Source organism: Pinus tabuliformis, chromosome 6 (assembly GCF_031772625.1).
Source record: "Pinus tabuliformis cultivar Carrire ecotype Pingquan chromosome 6, CPIR1, whole genome shotgun sequence".
NCBI classification, from domain to species: domain Eukaryota; kingdom Viridiplantae; phylum Streptophyta; class Pinopsida; order Pinales; family Pinaceae; genus Pinus; species Pinus tabuliformis.
The window spans coordinates 1,628,955,711-1,628,969,907 of NC_142292.1; the positions used below are offsets into that span (position 1 = coordinate 1,628,955,711).

General features: G+C 31.5%; 1 protein-coding gene across 1 annotated transcript; it reads right to left on the reverse strand.

Annotated features, from left to right (window-relative positions):
• Positions 1 to 6,009: 6,009 nt before the first annotated feature.
• Positions 6,010 to 13,683, reverse strand: LOC149265152 (metal transporter Nramp7.2-like). Its single transcript, XM_089401919.1, has 13 exons — positions 13,588 to 13,683; positions 13,161 to 13,245; positions 12,997 to 13,037; positions 11,534 to 11,612; positions 11,324 to 11,428; positions 11,086 to 11,195; positions 10,785 to 10,966; positions 10,524 to 10,593; positions 10,241 to 10,414; positions 8,660 to 8,764; positions 8,439 to 8,570; positions 6,388 to 6,483; positions 6,010 to 6,285 (listed from the first exon to the last, which is right to left on the reverse strand). Exons 1-13 carry the CDS (start codon positions 13,681 to 13,683, stop codon positions 6,010 to 6,012), a joined length of 1,551 nt encoding a protein of 516 aa, XP_089258045.1.
• Between the last annotated feature and the right edge of the window lie 514 nt (positions 13,684 to 14,197).

Sequence of the window (14,197 nt, forward strand, 5' to 3'; positions counted from 1 at the left end):
CTCAATTGATCCTTTCCCACAATTTCTTTTAGTGACAAATGTCATGGTGATACTGGTGAAGCCGACAGTGTAATTGGTAGTGGCAAGGTTTTCATGAGGGAGTATGGTAGACTCTAACAATCAAACACCGCATTGGAAAAGGATGAAAGAAATAACGTCAAAGATAACATTGCCTTAGATTCAGCAAATAAAAATGAAATCGATCGGAACTACAAATTATTTCATCTGGTTAACTAAGTATTTGATTCACGCTCAATCAATGAGGTTATCAAGTTGGTATTAATGTGGAGGCCTAGGTTCAAAATCCCCCATGAGTGTGGATGTTAGTATTTCCTTTTTAACCTAAAAGAAGGAGAAAACAATACTTTCCCGCTGAGTATGCTAACAATATGCTGTCAAAATATCTGGATAACCATTATCCAAACTGAAAAAGGATAACAATTATCCACTGACTTCTTTTATGGGTAGTCTTATCCTATAACAATTTCGTTGTTTCCTGAAGTGAGTGTTCTGGTGTGTAACTTGGTAAGCCATCACACCCGAAACTCTCTAGATCAACGGATAAGCATTCGAAAAAGGAGACCGCAGTCGACATGAAAAGGAAACCAGTATTTTGACCTTGAGGATCGAAAGGAAATAACAGTCCTACGTGCTTCTCTCCACCAATCCTATTGGGAATGTGACCGTGGAGCTTTAAATCTACGATTTTTTTTTATAGAAAAAGTCGTGAGCTACATAACACGAGAGAATTTAGTTCCACAACAATGGTCGAAAAGGTGTAACTCTCTGCCCTCCCTCGTAAACTCTGCTTACCTTCATCCCATCGTCCTCTCTTATGACTATTGAGATCTGAGAAGACACTGACCCTATGATACTGTGTAGCAATTTTGAAACCAAAACATAGAGTCGGTGAAAACGTATTCCTTGGCTATGGATTGTACATATAGCCTGGTAGCCATTATGGAACGCAGATTAGATCATACTTTCTTTTATAGGAAAAATGAAAATCCACAAAAATAATATCAAACAAAAAAAAACAAAAAACTCGTTCCTTTGAGAGGAGAAATTTACAACTGATTTCTTTGTACTTTTTAAATTTAGTTCTATATTTTAAATTAGATTTAATAACTGTGAATTTTTTCACATCCACATAAAGAAGCTTGTGAAATCAAAGCTTGGGCCACATTTAAGGTTCTAAAGCTCCCTCCGTCAAACCTTGCAATTTCCATTGAAATATGTTTTATAACTCTCTATATATATAGTGGCTCCAATGGATCATCGATGGGGACTTTTAGGTCCAATTTAATAAATTTATTTACTACATTTCATATCAACACTTCACATACATTATATCCAATGGAAAGAATCAACATGGCATTCAACATGGTAAGAGTAGGCATTTTAATTTCCTTCTTTTGATGAACACAACAAGCATTGATGTATTTCATATAAACCACAACTTCATGGGTAATGGTCACCCCACATGCTTTGTTATAAACACACTGTAGTTAATTTTTCCATGCAACTCCACCATCATAGTTTAAGAAATTACTAAAATATATTTTATGTAATACGAATCATAGTGAATATAGCTAACATGAACCACCACTTATGCAATTTTCAAACCTTAAGACAATTAGAAACATAAAGCGAGTCACATATTTTAGAGCAACCCTTAGTTCAAAATTACCTTTGATTTCAAAGTACTCCTAGTCTTATTCTTTATGGGTTCTAATGCCTTAGGGCACTACTCTAGAACACATTAGAATATATTTTGTAACCAAAACACTTCAGTGAAATGTCTTATTCATTTAGGACCTATTTAAGGACCTACATGTTATTCATACCCTACAAAGGTGGGTTGGCCCTTAGGTCACAATGTTTGAACTTAGATGCTCCGATACCATTTGTTACATACCCCCTTGGAAATTTGTAATTAATACGCATACTATTGGAACATACCTCCTTGATACTATATTGAAAAACCACATAATATAAGTTCCTTCACCAAGTTTCATTTTGATTAAATTTAGATTCAGTAGTTAGCCCATGCACCAGTATACTATCATCTCATAACAAAGTCAACATAGGAAATTATACTCATGCTTAAAGGTCACATGTAGATTATACCATTGGTCACATGTGTTACATAGCTCCTTGACCCAATATTAATAATTACATATTATGCTTCCATCACTAAAGCTACACTTGGATTCAGTAGTGGTTACATGCATAAGTATTTAATCATCCTCACAATTAAAGGTAACACATACAACTATAAAATTATCCTAAGAGATTCAAAAACATAAAAAGTAAGGAGTAAACATATAGTACATCCCATTTAAGTGACTCAGACAAGAGAAATTGGAACTATGTGACTTGGAGAATTGAGCACCACCACCCAACCTAGAACTGATTCTTCCAGTTCACCCCTGAGCTGCGGTTTTTGCCATGGATCAACTACCTCTATTGATATCTTCAATGGGTATTTAATACTCTCTTTCATGATATGGTTTCCATTAGAGACATCCCACTTTTCTGGTTCTTTTTTATCCATTTTCCTGGTACTTTCTTGGAAAAGCTTGCATTTCTCTCCCACAAGACTTTTCCTCATAAAATCTTGCCTTTCTCTGCCGCAAGATTTTTATGTTTTTCTTAAACTTAACATCTTTCTTCAGCTAAGTAACAGATATTTATCTCCAATCCATCAAAATTATCTAGAATTGGATCTAAAAACTTTACCATGAAAGAATTATCCCTTTCCATTCACCAATGGGATTTGAAAAGAATCTCGTCCCTCGGTGTCTTGTTTTTCCATGTAATTAATTATTGTATTTATTTCATAAAGTATTTATTTTTCTTGTTACACATAAAACCTAGCTTTTCTCAGCTTAGGTTAGCAAAATTTTACATACAAGGGAGGGGTATTACATATTCTAGTCAGGGTTTTCACTAATTGAAACATTTTTAGTATTTGCTCGAAATGCTACATTTGGGTGATTTCCCCATCCCCTGTTGCTAAGATCATTCAAGAAAATCCATTCATACACAACATATCGTATAGTATTTAGGATGATTAAATTATATTAGTTTTCTTTTAATTAGATTTTATGTATAGATTTGGAAGTTAGATTAATATAGGCAACTCTGCATTTGTTCGTGAGAATATATAGTCACACCAAATGAAAGGGGTCTAATTAGAACCTTAATCAACCCAATACTCACTCGTTACAGGAATGATTCTTTCACTTATCAACATACTCCTACCTATCTCTATCTTTCGATTGTCAACATACTCCTACCTATCTCTATCTTTTTCTATCTGTGAGAAAAATAATCTTTTCCTTTTCACCTAAACAACTTATAAAACTCAATCTAACCTACACTAAAAAGTCGAATTTACAACTTGTGAACAACTTATAAAACTCAATCTAACCTGCACTAAAAAGTCAAATTTACAACTAGCGACCAACCTATCTCTCATTAATGTGGGGAACGCACAAACTATACTAACAACTAAAAACTATTTTTGACCAACATACATTTTACAAACCAAGCAGACGTTGATGTTTATATACATTAGCTACATGTTTCACGTATAGGTGAGCCATCTATATATAAGTGACTGACCACATGAGAGAATGGGAAAAGTGTAATATCCTAAAGAATATACGGACCACACCCTAAGAAATAACATAATTTTTTTTTAAGAATCAATAATATAAAGATTTTTTTATATTAAATGAGCCAATATTTAAATGTTTATACAAATATATAAAATCAACTTATTATAAAGTATAACGAGTATCATTACATTAAATACATTAATGTGTTTGATATAGTCAAAGGCTTCATAAAGAAGGGAGACATTTACCTCATCAACCATGTATAAAAAAGTTATTAGTCAACTTTAATTTGAGGAAAGAAAATTATATATTTTATAAAATGGACCATTTCGTAAATAAAATTTGCTTATATATAAATGAATGTTATAAATAATAATGAGGAACTTACCATGAAAGAGCCTATTAGAATTCGAATAATCTCAAATGTCTAGGAAATCAGTGGGCGGTGGCATGAATTTTTAAATTTATTAAAAGTACTGGACCATTTTTGTAAATAAAATTTGCTTATATATAAATGAATGTTATAAATAATAATGAGAAACTTATCATGGAGGAACTTATTAGAATTGGAATAATATAAAATCCCTAGGAAATTGGTGGGCAGGAGCCAAATGGCACAAATCTAATTTTTTTTAAATTTATTAAAAGTCAATGAAACCTAACAAAATAAAAATCTTTAATACATTACAGTTGTTGATAAGCATTCTGATGAAGCATACAATGAACATATTCCCTTGAGAACGTCAATTAAAAAAATAAAATAAAAATTCAATAGAAACTCATCCACCTTAATTTGAAATAAGAAACCTTAGACAATTACTCCTACTTAGCGACAACCAACACATTTTGAAAAAAATGAATTTTGCACAATCTATATAACATTTATTACTTGAGTTTTAGATAATCTAAAACATTCACTTTGAATTCTACACAATTTAAAACACTCATTTATCTATGATCTCTTAGTCTCCCCCTTCATAGAGAAATAAATTATTTATGACACCTAACTTGTCTCTATATGACATGAATTTATCTTTTCCTAAACTCATGGGTAAGATAATACTCACTATGAATTATTTATCATTCAATCAAAGTCCTTTTTTCCTTTCTTGGCTCACCATAACACTTCTGATATGGTTTTTCTCGAACACTTGTGGTAGATACTGGTCTAAGGAGTTCAAGTTTTCTCCCCATACTTCCAATATCAAGAATCTGATCACGAGATTCTTTCCATCCAATTAGGATTTTATTTGTGAGTGACGCATTAAGACTCATTCTCCTTATTGTTGAGGATGTAAAGTATGATATGTTTCGTATTCCATAGATCACTATTGTTCATGATGTAAAATATGATATATTTCGTATTCCATAGATCAATCAATTTGGAACTTTGAGATGATATTCGTTTTGGACAAGAATGGTTAGTTCTTCCGAACACACTCCCATTTTCTTTATGTATTTGTTGCGTTTTCAATGCCGTGTTTCCATAGTCATCATCTATATCTTCAACGATACCTTCCTGATTCAACAAGTTATACCAATTCTAATGATCAACAGGTACCTCTTCAATCACAGGATCTTGTAAATTAAATGACAACTCTTGATACTCCTAATCATCAATAAAACCACAGTGCTTGTCAGAGAATTCTTCCTACTAAAAAAAACTACCAGACCTATGAATTCTTCTGAATGAGCTTATGAAAATAAGATCATAAAAAATGGTCAATATCTAAAAAGCTAGAACAATACACCATACACCCCACCAAGCATTATTTGCACAGCTCTTTGACTGGTTTACTCCCACACAACATTGTACAATGTCGATACATCTCATATCTACGCCTCCTCCCCAACACAAATAGACTTACCCCTGCTCAACATGCAACTAGATGTATGCCATACTAATCCCGAGAGGTTTCCGGTACTTTGATTTTCCCAGTTATTTTTTTGTATTTTTTTATTTAAAATTATATTCGTGATAAAAATAATTTTAATCTCAATTCCAACTTTCAACTTCAATCTTAACTTGAACTCATATATTCAAATCTCATTTAACTTTTTCATCACCATACTTAAACATCGAATTTATATGAATCTTTTAGTTATAATTTCTATCATTTAAAAAATCAACACTTACATTTAAACTGTTCTTATTCTCCTGATAAAACCATATTTATATTTATATATTTAAAAAAAAAAAAACACGCCTGAATTCTCATAATTAGTTCTACACAATCTAGAATATTCATTATTCTAATTCTAGACAACCTTAAACTTGTAAAACATTCAGTAAAATTTTACACGAGCTAGAACATTCATTTCTCTATTAACTCTTAAGTTAGTAATCTTCTTCGCATAGAAGTCAGGTGATGCTGCACGATATTTAGTTCTCTGGATGCTGAGTAATTGGAGTGCTAAGACGGCTTGGCAGGGAGGACCCTTCTGGGGCTACATAAGTGATTTTCTTGTCTGGTCTAAATGTCAAATACAGAATCAACGCTATATACAGAGTCAGGAACGGAAATACCAATATTGCTATAAATATCGAACCTAGTTTAGGCAGACTGTTATGGATCAACCATTTCACAAATCCGACGGCCAGATAGTAGATGTTGATGCCCATGATACAGCATGCGATCGCCCAAGTAACAACCGTAACCTGTGACACATAAAGAACAACGGACATTTATAAAAAACTATTTCAACATTCTGTCAAGCATTATGAAAATAAATTCTCTTCTGCAAACTGGTAGTAGCTTACTGAGATTGAGTTCTTGTGAGGACCCATCTTTACGTCACTACTAGTGAACTTCAACAGCGGAATCATTGTAAACGGCAATAAAAATGATAATATCATCTGCATGGAAACAATACAACTATTATTGATTTTGGCTAGCCTAATACATTAAGCAATTTGGATTCGGAAGTATAGGATAATGTAAGAATACAAGTATTACTGAATTTCTGACAGCTTAAACATCACCCTCGAAAGGATGATATCATCTACAGGGAAAGGATACAGATATTATTGATTTTGACAGAAGTAAGACGTCATGGAAAAAATATATTTCAATATATTCCCAAAGTTTATAGTATATATTATATTTCTTTTTATCATAATGTAATGAAAATCTTTTTGGTTAATTATTATGTGATATGATATAGTAAGATGATTTATTTATTTACTATTAATTAAAGATATCAAAATTATTAAATTTCAATTTTTATTTTAATATATGGTTTATTTTTTTGGTTTGATCTATGGAAGATTTGAAAATAATATGACAATTAACTAGCGACAATTTCCAAATAAACTTGACCATTAAGGGGTGACAATTTCCAAATAAACTATCTAATAAATTTTCATAAAAAAATCTTTATATTTTTTATACAGTAAATGTTTTTTTTTTTAATCAACAAAATAATTCCTTATCATAAATGTATGTAACAGAGAATAAAGTATTTCTGAACTTGAAAACAGTTAGTAATTGATAAAAATATAACCAATTGAAAGAAAGTATCTAAATATCTTAATTTATTTGTATGTGAGTGATTATAATTTAATTGATTAAATGTTTAATAATAATAAAACTAATTGTCTATACGGTTTTTGCATAGACGGCGCGCTTTGTTAAAATACTCTTTTCAATTCTCAACCCTCATCAAGGTGATATATTAGACATTATAAAAATTATTATCCTTCAAAATTTAAAAAAATAAATAATAATAAAACTAATTAAATTAATTTTAAAAATTATATTATTAATTTAAAATCAACCCTAATTAATTTTCCCGCTAACTATTAATAAATATATAATATGTAATGTTTATATATATATTTTTATATTTATAAGGATTAATTAGTGATATATAAAAAGTTTTATTTGACCTTTTCAAAATATAATATCATAGGTATTAAAGATTCAATATTCATCTTAGCTGGTTTGGACACTATTTCAATATTCGTATAAAGATTTTTACATTTTTTTTTGGGTTGAATTTTGTTATTAATTAATAATTAATTCTATCAGTCATAATAATTAGTATAATTTTATTATCATTTTATATTAGAACTTGTTATTAATAATATAGTTATCTTATTTAATGAAACCATATTAAAAGTTATAAAAAACCCTACCTCATAAATATTTTATTACCAATTAATATTGTAATTTAATATTAATTAATATATATTAACTCATTATATAATATAGTGAAACCATAACTCATAAATATAAGTGATTATAACGAGAGATTTAATTGAATATTATAACTTTATATTAGTTAATATATATTAACTCATTATATAATGTAATGAAACCATATTAAAAGTTATAGGAAACCATAACTCATAAATATAAGTGATTATAACGAGAGATTTAATTGAATTTAGAATTTAGAATTACTTCAAATTATTTATCTCTATTTCCATTTTACAAAAAATCATGTTTTTTTTTATTAACGCATTTCGTATTAATCTCTGTCGATGTTAACTTAAATTTATATTTAAACCTTCCACACTTGTTTAACCATAATTATTTAACTATATTTCAGTAAAAGAAATCATGTTTTTTTTTTAAATAACGCATTTCGTATTAATCTCTGTCGATGTTAACTTACATTTATATTTAAACCTTCCACACTTGTTTAACCATAATTATTTAACAATATTTCAGTAAAAGATTAATAAAAATAAGATAAGTAGTATAGAAAATATAAACAAAAACTACTATCACTGGAATTTAGATTATCAAACAGTTGGCATAGTTATTAGACAATTTTTTACCAATAGCATAGACATTTAGAGCATACCGAGGAAACAATAATCAGCTTTCCTGCACCAGAAGATCCAGAGACGATAGCAACTACCAGAGATGGGATGATTGCAACGGACCGAGTCATAAGATTACGGAGCCATAATTTCATTTTCAAATTGATAAATCCCTGTAACGAAACAGACTCACCACAGTTAGATGTCATCAGAGGAATATTATGGAAATTAGACTGGCAAAATTCAATAATCCATAACGCACCTCCATGATAAACTGCCCCGCATATGTTCCTGTCATGGCGGAGCTCTGCCCAGATGCCAGTAGTGCAATTCCATAAAGTATTGAGCTCCAGCTCCCTAGAACGCTCTGAAGAGCGTCAAAAGAGGTTTTTCAGTTTATCTATTTAGGAATCTTCCATATTAAGAGTATGGAAAAATACCCATAAAAAATGGGGAAGGGTAAGAGGCTTTTCAATACATCCATTTAGAACTTCCCGTATTAAAGAGTATGGACGAATCCTCTTCCAAAAATGGGGAAGGGTTTTTGGAAGGGTAAGTTAACGAATATGGTAGAATTAAAAGAAAATACACGAATTTTATTTCCCCATCTCGAAGAGTGGGAGTATTTATGGTGAAGTTTTATAGAAAAAGGGTTGAATATATCACTTATAAGTTATTTTTATTTTAGTAGACTTGAAATAAATTTTTTTTGTTTCTTTTTATATATATAACGTTAAAAATGTCAAGTTTTAAAAGATTCAAAATTATAATTTTTTTTGGTGTGAAAGTTAACTTATTTAGATGGTAGATTTTGGTAATTGTTGGAAGAATCATCGCACCTCTATGGAATCCGTAATTTCTACCCTAGGGATTCTAGTTACTAGTTTGGAATGTTTACCAACACTGAAGGTTTTGGTGTAACGGAAAACCTCTTCATGATATCAGAGTCTGGACCCAGATTCGATTCCCCCGAGTTGCGTTTGAGGGGGGGGTGTTGGAAGAATCACCGCACCTCTATGAAATCAGTAATTTCCACCCTGGGGATCCTAGTTACTAGTGTGGAACGTTTACCAACACCTGCAGGTTTTGGTGTAACAGAAAACCTCTTCAGTAACAATAAAGTCTAATAATTGATAAAGACCCATCACAATTAAAAATATCCCAAAAACTACAATCAAGCTATTAAAAATATCCCAAAAAGTACAATCAAAACAAAGATGCTCCTCACAAAAACAATATCCCAAAAACTACAATCAAGCTAAAGATACTCCTAACAAAAACAAAAACAAGAGAGATATTGATATTTACTAAGAATTTTTTTTGTATTTACTAACAAAATTTTTGCAACCTATTTAAGAAACAGCAAAAGCTAAAGTTATCCTGATTCGACGAGCCAGTTGAGATACTTATATTTACTAACATTTATTTTTTATATATTTACTAACAAAATTTTTGGAACCCTTTTAAGAAACAGCACAAGCTAAAGTTATCCTGATTCGATGAGCCAGTTTCCCTGCAACGTTAGGATAACGGTCTCTAATGGTTAAAATGTAAATTTTCAGCTTCACTTAATTTTCAGTAGAAGTTAATTTTGGAAATATATTCTTAAGTAGTTTTAATAGGTATCTATCTTAAGAAAATTCACCTTGATAATTTTAAATAGATTATTGTAAAAATGATGACAAATGTTAATTGGATTAGTTACTGTCTACTGTGATATCACAGCAGCTAAATTCAAAATAGAGAGATGCAAACCAGCGGAGAAATACTCGAGAGTATATTAAGAACCAAACCAACAAAATAGAAAGAAAAAACTCTAGGATTTATAAGGATCTTGACTTACTTTCAGTAGAAAAGATGATTTATTCAGGTCCAAGTTCGCGCAATTCGCTTTATTGTCCGGAGATAGGGTTGTGGAAGAACACACGGCCCCGCTTAAAGAAGTAACAGACACATTGATGACGAATGAGATAAATAAAGCGATTCCAGTTTCTATAAGGAAATACCTGCATGCCGACTGTAACATAGATGCCATTCCGAATCATTTAATATATGTTTGATTTGATTAGTGTAACATCTACATATGTATGCTTTCAGAGCTGCATAAATGGTTCAAATGAACTTACATTGATTGCATCAACATTAGGTTTTACTTTCCGCGTGAGCACCAAGGCAGAATGAAGATATAGATTGTGCCTGGACAAGGTTGATTATATTATTAGTTTTATTGTTGGTCAGAAATGTTTTACACACGACTTTCATGATGAAAGAAGGCCATTGGATCCCACTCAAAGACATGGGATATACTGCATCGACTAAACATTGGACAATTTGTGTAAGGAAATATTTTTAAGGAATTAATTGAAGGAAAGACGATAGAACTTTACGGAGTAATCAAGGCTCCAATTAGCGAGATGGCCAGAGCAGTGGCATCGCTCCCACGTAACTGAGGAACGAACATTCCTTTAAAGAGCTCTCTGGGTTTAGGCTTTGAATATACCAACTCGGCAAGGAAAGCCCCCAACATTGTCAACAGAAGAATAGCAATGAACACTTCCAATTTTCTCATCTGGATTTTATGATAACACACGTTAAAAGATTTTCAAGGAACAACGCTTTCATTAGAAAAATAAAAAGGAATCTGGTATGAAAAGACATGAATGAAATATGATGGAGAGGAGATAGCACCCCAAATCTTTCTAATCCAAGAAGAACGAGCGTACTGACTCCAGCTATGAGAACACCAGCCCAAATAGGTATATGCAACAGCATATTAAGAGCAAGAGCAGTTCCAACAACTGTCATAAATACAGTGTAGCAGCAGGGTGGGTAAATGAAAAATTAATTACCAATATGTTCACAAGCAGTTTGCAATTTAAAACCAAAAATCAGAATGGAAGATATTTACAGAACAGGCTATGCTAACCTTCAGGAATATCTGCTGTAGTAACAGCCAATTCTGCTAGCAGCCATAAGACATAAGTTAATTTCCTTGGATACTCTTCTCTGTAGTGTTGGGAAAGATGTTTACCTGTGATGATAGCAGTTTCATGGGTTAGGATAATACTTTGTTAGGAAAGTATGAGCTCATATAATTGTGTAACAGAGGAAACCAAGGCTGGGTCTCTGGACAGACCTGTAACAACTCCCAAATTCGCCGCAAGGTATTGTATAAGGACGCCAAAAACTGACCCGACTAATATGATCCACAGTAGCTACAAAAGAAAATAAACAGACGATGAGGATCCGTTGGAAAGTTGCATGGTTATAAAGGGCAGTCTCTTCGATCAGCTCCTGGCAAATTTACGCAATCAATAATCATATTTATATATCTTATTGCAGTTGTCTATAATGCTATTTTTTGGAAGTTTTTCCTGTGGGGTTTTTTGGTCAAAATCCGCAGCAATTTAATAGAATGGCAAGTTTGATAGCTAGTTTCTGCACAATCAAAGAGTCCCAGGGGTTTTTCAGGTTGCTGAATCCAAATATGCAGTTAAAAAACCATTTTAACTACAACAAATCAAGATTTAACCTCAATTTCTTCTACCGAATTCCGTCACCAAAATTTCCAAAAAAATCACATTATAGACAACTCCTATCTTATTTATATTAGTGAGCCATTTCTTTAGATGCATCATTATAAAATGTTTTATGAAAATGAAATCTAAGTGATATTGTCGCTTATACTATGAGAGATTACTTTCGATAAATCACATCTTAATTAAGCTCGTCGAAAGTGTGTAAACTTATTTTTGCAACAGCGTATCGTTCAATGTATAAACACGTAAGATGCCAACAAAGTGATCAAAATATAAAATTAGAAAAACTTTATACGTTTATTTAAATAAATAAGAAGTTATATTATCAACCACTTCATGAAAAAGCACATAGCTATCATTATATATAAGGAAGCCATCTGTAAAACGAAAATAAAAAATTTATGAAAAAATATCTTTAATATCATATACCTCTCATATACACTATTTAAGAAAAACACTCCTGCTGCACAAAATCTCGTTGGATTTGCTCTGAACTGAATAATATAAACTACAATCTTCATATGTGAATATTTTATTGGTTTTAAATATTTATAAGAAAAAAATAAAAATAAAAATTATAAAAGTTTTTTATTCAGGTTTTTGTGATTCATAATGAATTGAGCAAAGTTTTTTTTGGCCAACACACTTCGAACCAAAGTGTGGTTCATCATATAGTTCTCATAATGAACCACACTTGTTGGAAACCAACAAATGTAGTTCATCATATAGTCCTGATGATGAACCACACTTCTTGATTCGAAACTAATAACCAAAAACTTCTCTTATATAATTACTAAAAACTTTAATTAATTATAAAAAAATTCAAAATTTAACTTTAACATCCTATACATCTAAAATAACTCAAAATTTAATATACTCCTTTTATAAAACACTTCTATTACACACAATGAAAATTACACTCATTTTATAAAACACTTCTATAACACAAAATTTCATTTGATTTTGTTCTAAAGTGAATACTATAAAATAATTCAATGATCAATCTTCATTACTAATGTTGAAGAAGACACGTTGTATATCATGTTTTGTTGGGATATACCTCATATTTATACTTCGCCCCTGCCTGCAAGTCAGACTCCACTGAAATACAAGGAAAATAAACCATAATCAGCTTATCAGACAGTGAGACAACGAGAATTACCAATAGCCAACCTATAAGTCCCTTTTTTCGCTCATGGCTCACAAGAATATGAAATTGCTTACCGCATCCAGGATCAAGGAACGCTATAGCGACCATAATTCCCGGTCCAATATATTCTAATAATTTTTTCCATGCAGGTTTTACTTTCTGTAATATTTCACAAAATAAAAACAATCAAAAAGAATGATAAGTGACTAAATGTTCGAATTCTTTTGCTTCAAAGTCAAAATACTCCATAGCTTCAGCCAATCCATCAGATCATAAAAGTAATCTATTTTGCAATCTGGTTTTCATGAAAATTTAAGTATGCGCGGGAATATTTGACTGTTTAGAATTGTCAAATAATTTACTTTAATTTTGATTATTAAATTCTAAGATATTCTCAAAAACTACAATAAAATTATTTTTCAGAAAAAATATTCCAATAAATTATACGAACTACTAGAACTTATTACATGAATAAAATGTACATTGATGTTCAGAATCTACCTCTTCTGTTATCTTGATGCTGTCTGATATGGACTCTATTTCCAGTGCGGTGCTGCTCCCAAACTGCTCAGGTCTCTCTCCTGATACATCACTCATTGCTTTCGAGTGAGTGTCCACTCGGTCAGCACCTGATTTTGGAGGCGAATGAGAATTAGAGGAAGCTCATATGAAGCACTGGATCTCGTTCTCACTATATAAACTCCCCCACGTAGTCAAATAATGAATCAAAGGCTTAGCAGTGACTGGCAGTTGGCAGAGATGGTCCCAATGTTTGGCTCCTCGAATCACTGTCGCTTTCTCGCTTGATGTAGACAAAAAAAAAAAATGGCAGTTGGCAGAGATGGTCCCAATGTTTGGCTCCTCGAATCACCGTCGCTTTCTCGCTTGATGTAGACAAAAAAAAATGTTTAATAATTGGCTGATAATAGTTGTAACCTGGCTATGTATTCTCGCTATAACTATTAAAGTATATACTATCGTTTCCTGTCCAACGTGGAAAGATTTTTACATTGCTATTTCCCCAACTACTTTCACACACACTCTCTTGGTATATGTGAAACCACTCAAGGTGGATCTTATGCTCGTTGGTGTCATTATATTATTTCGAACC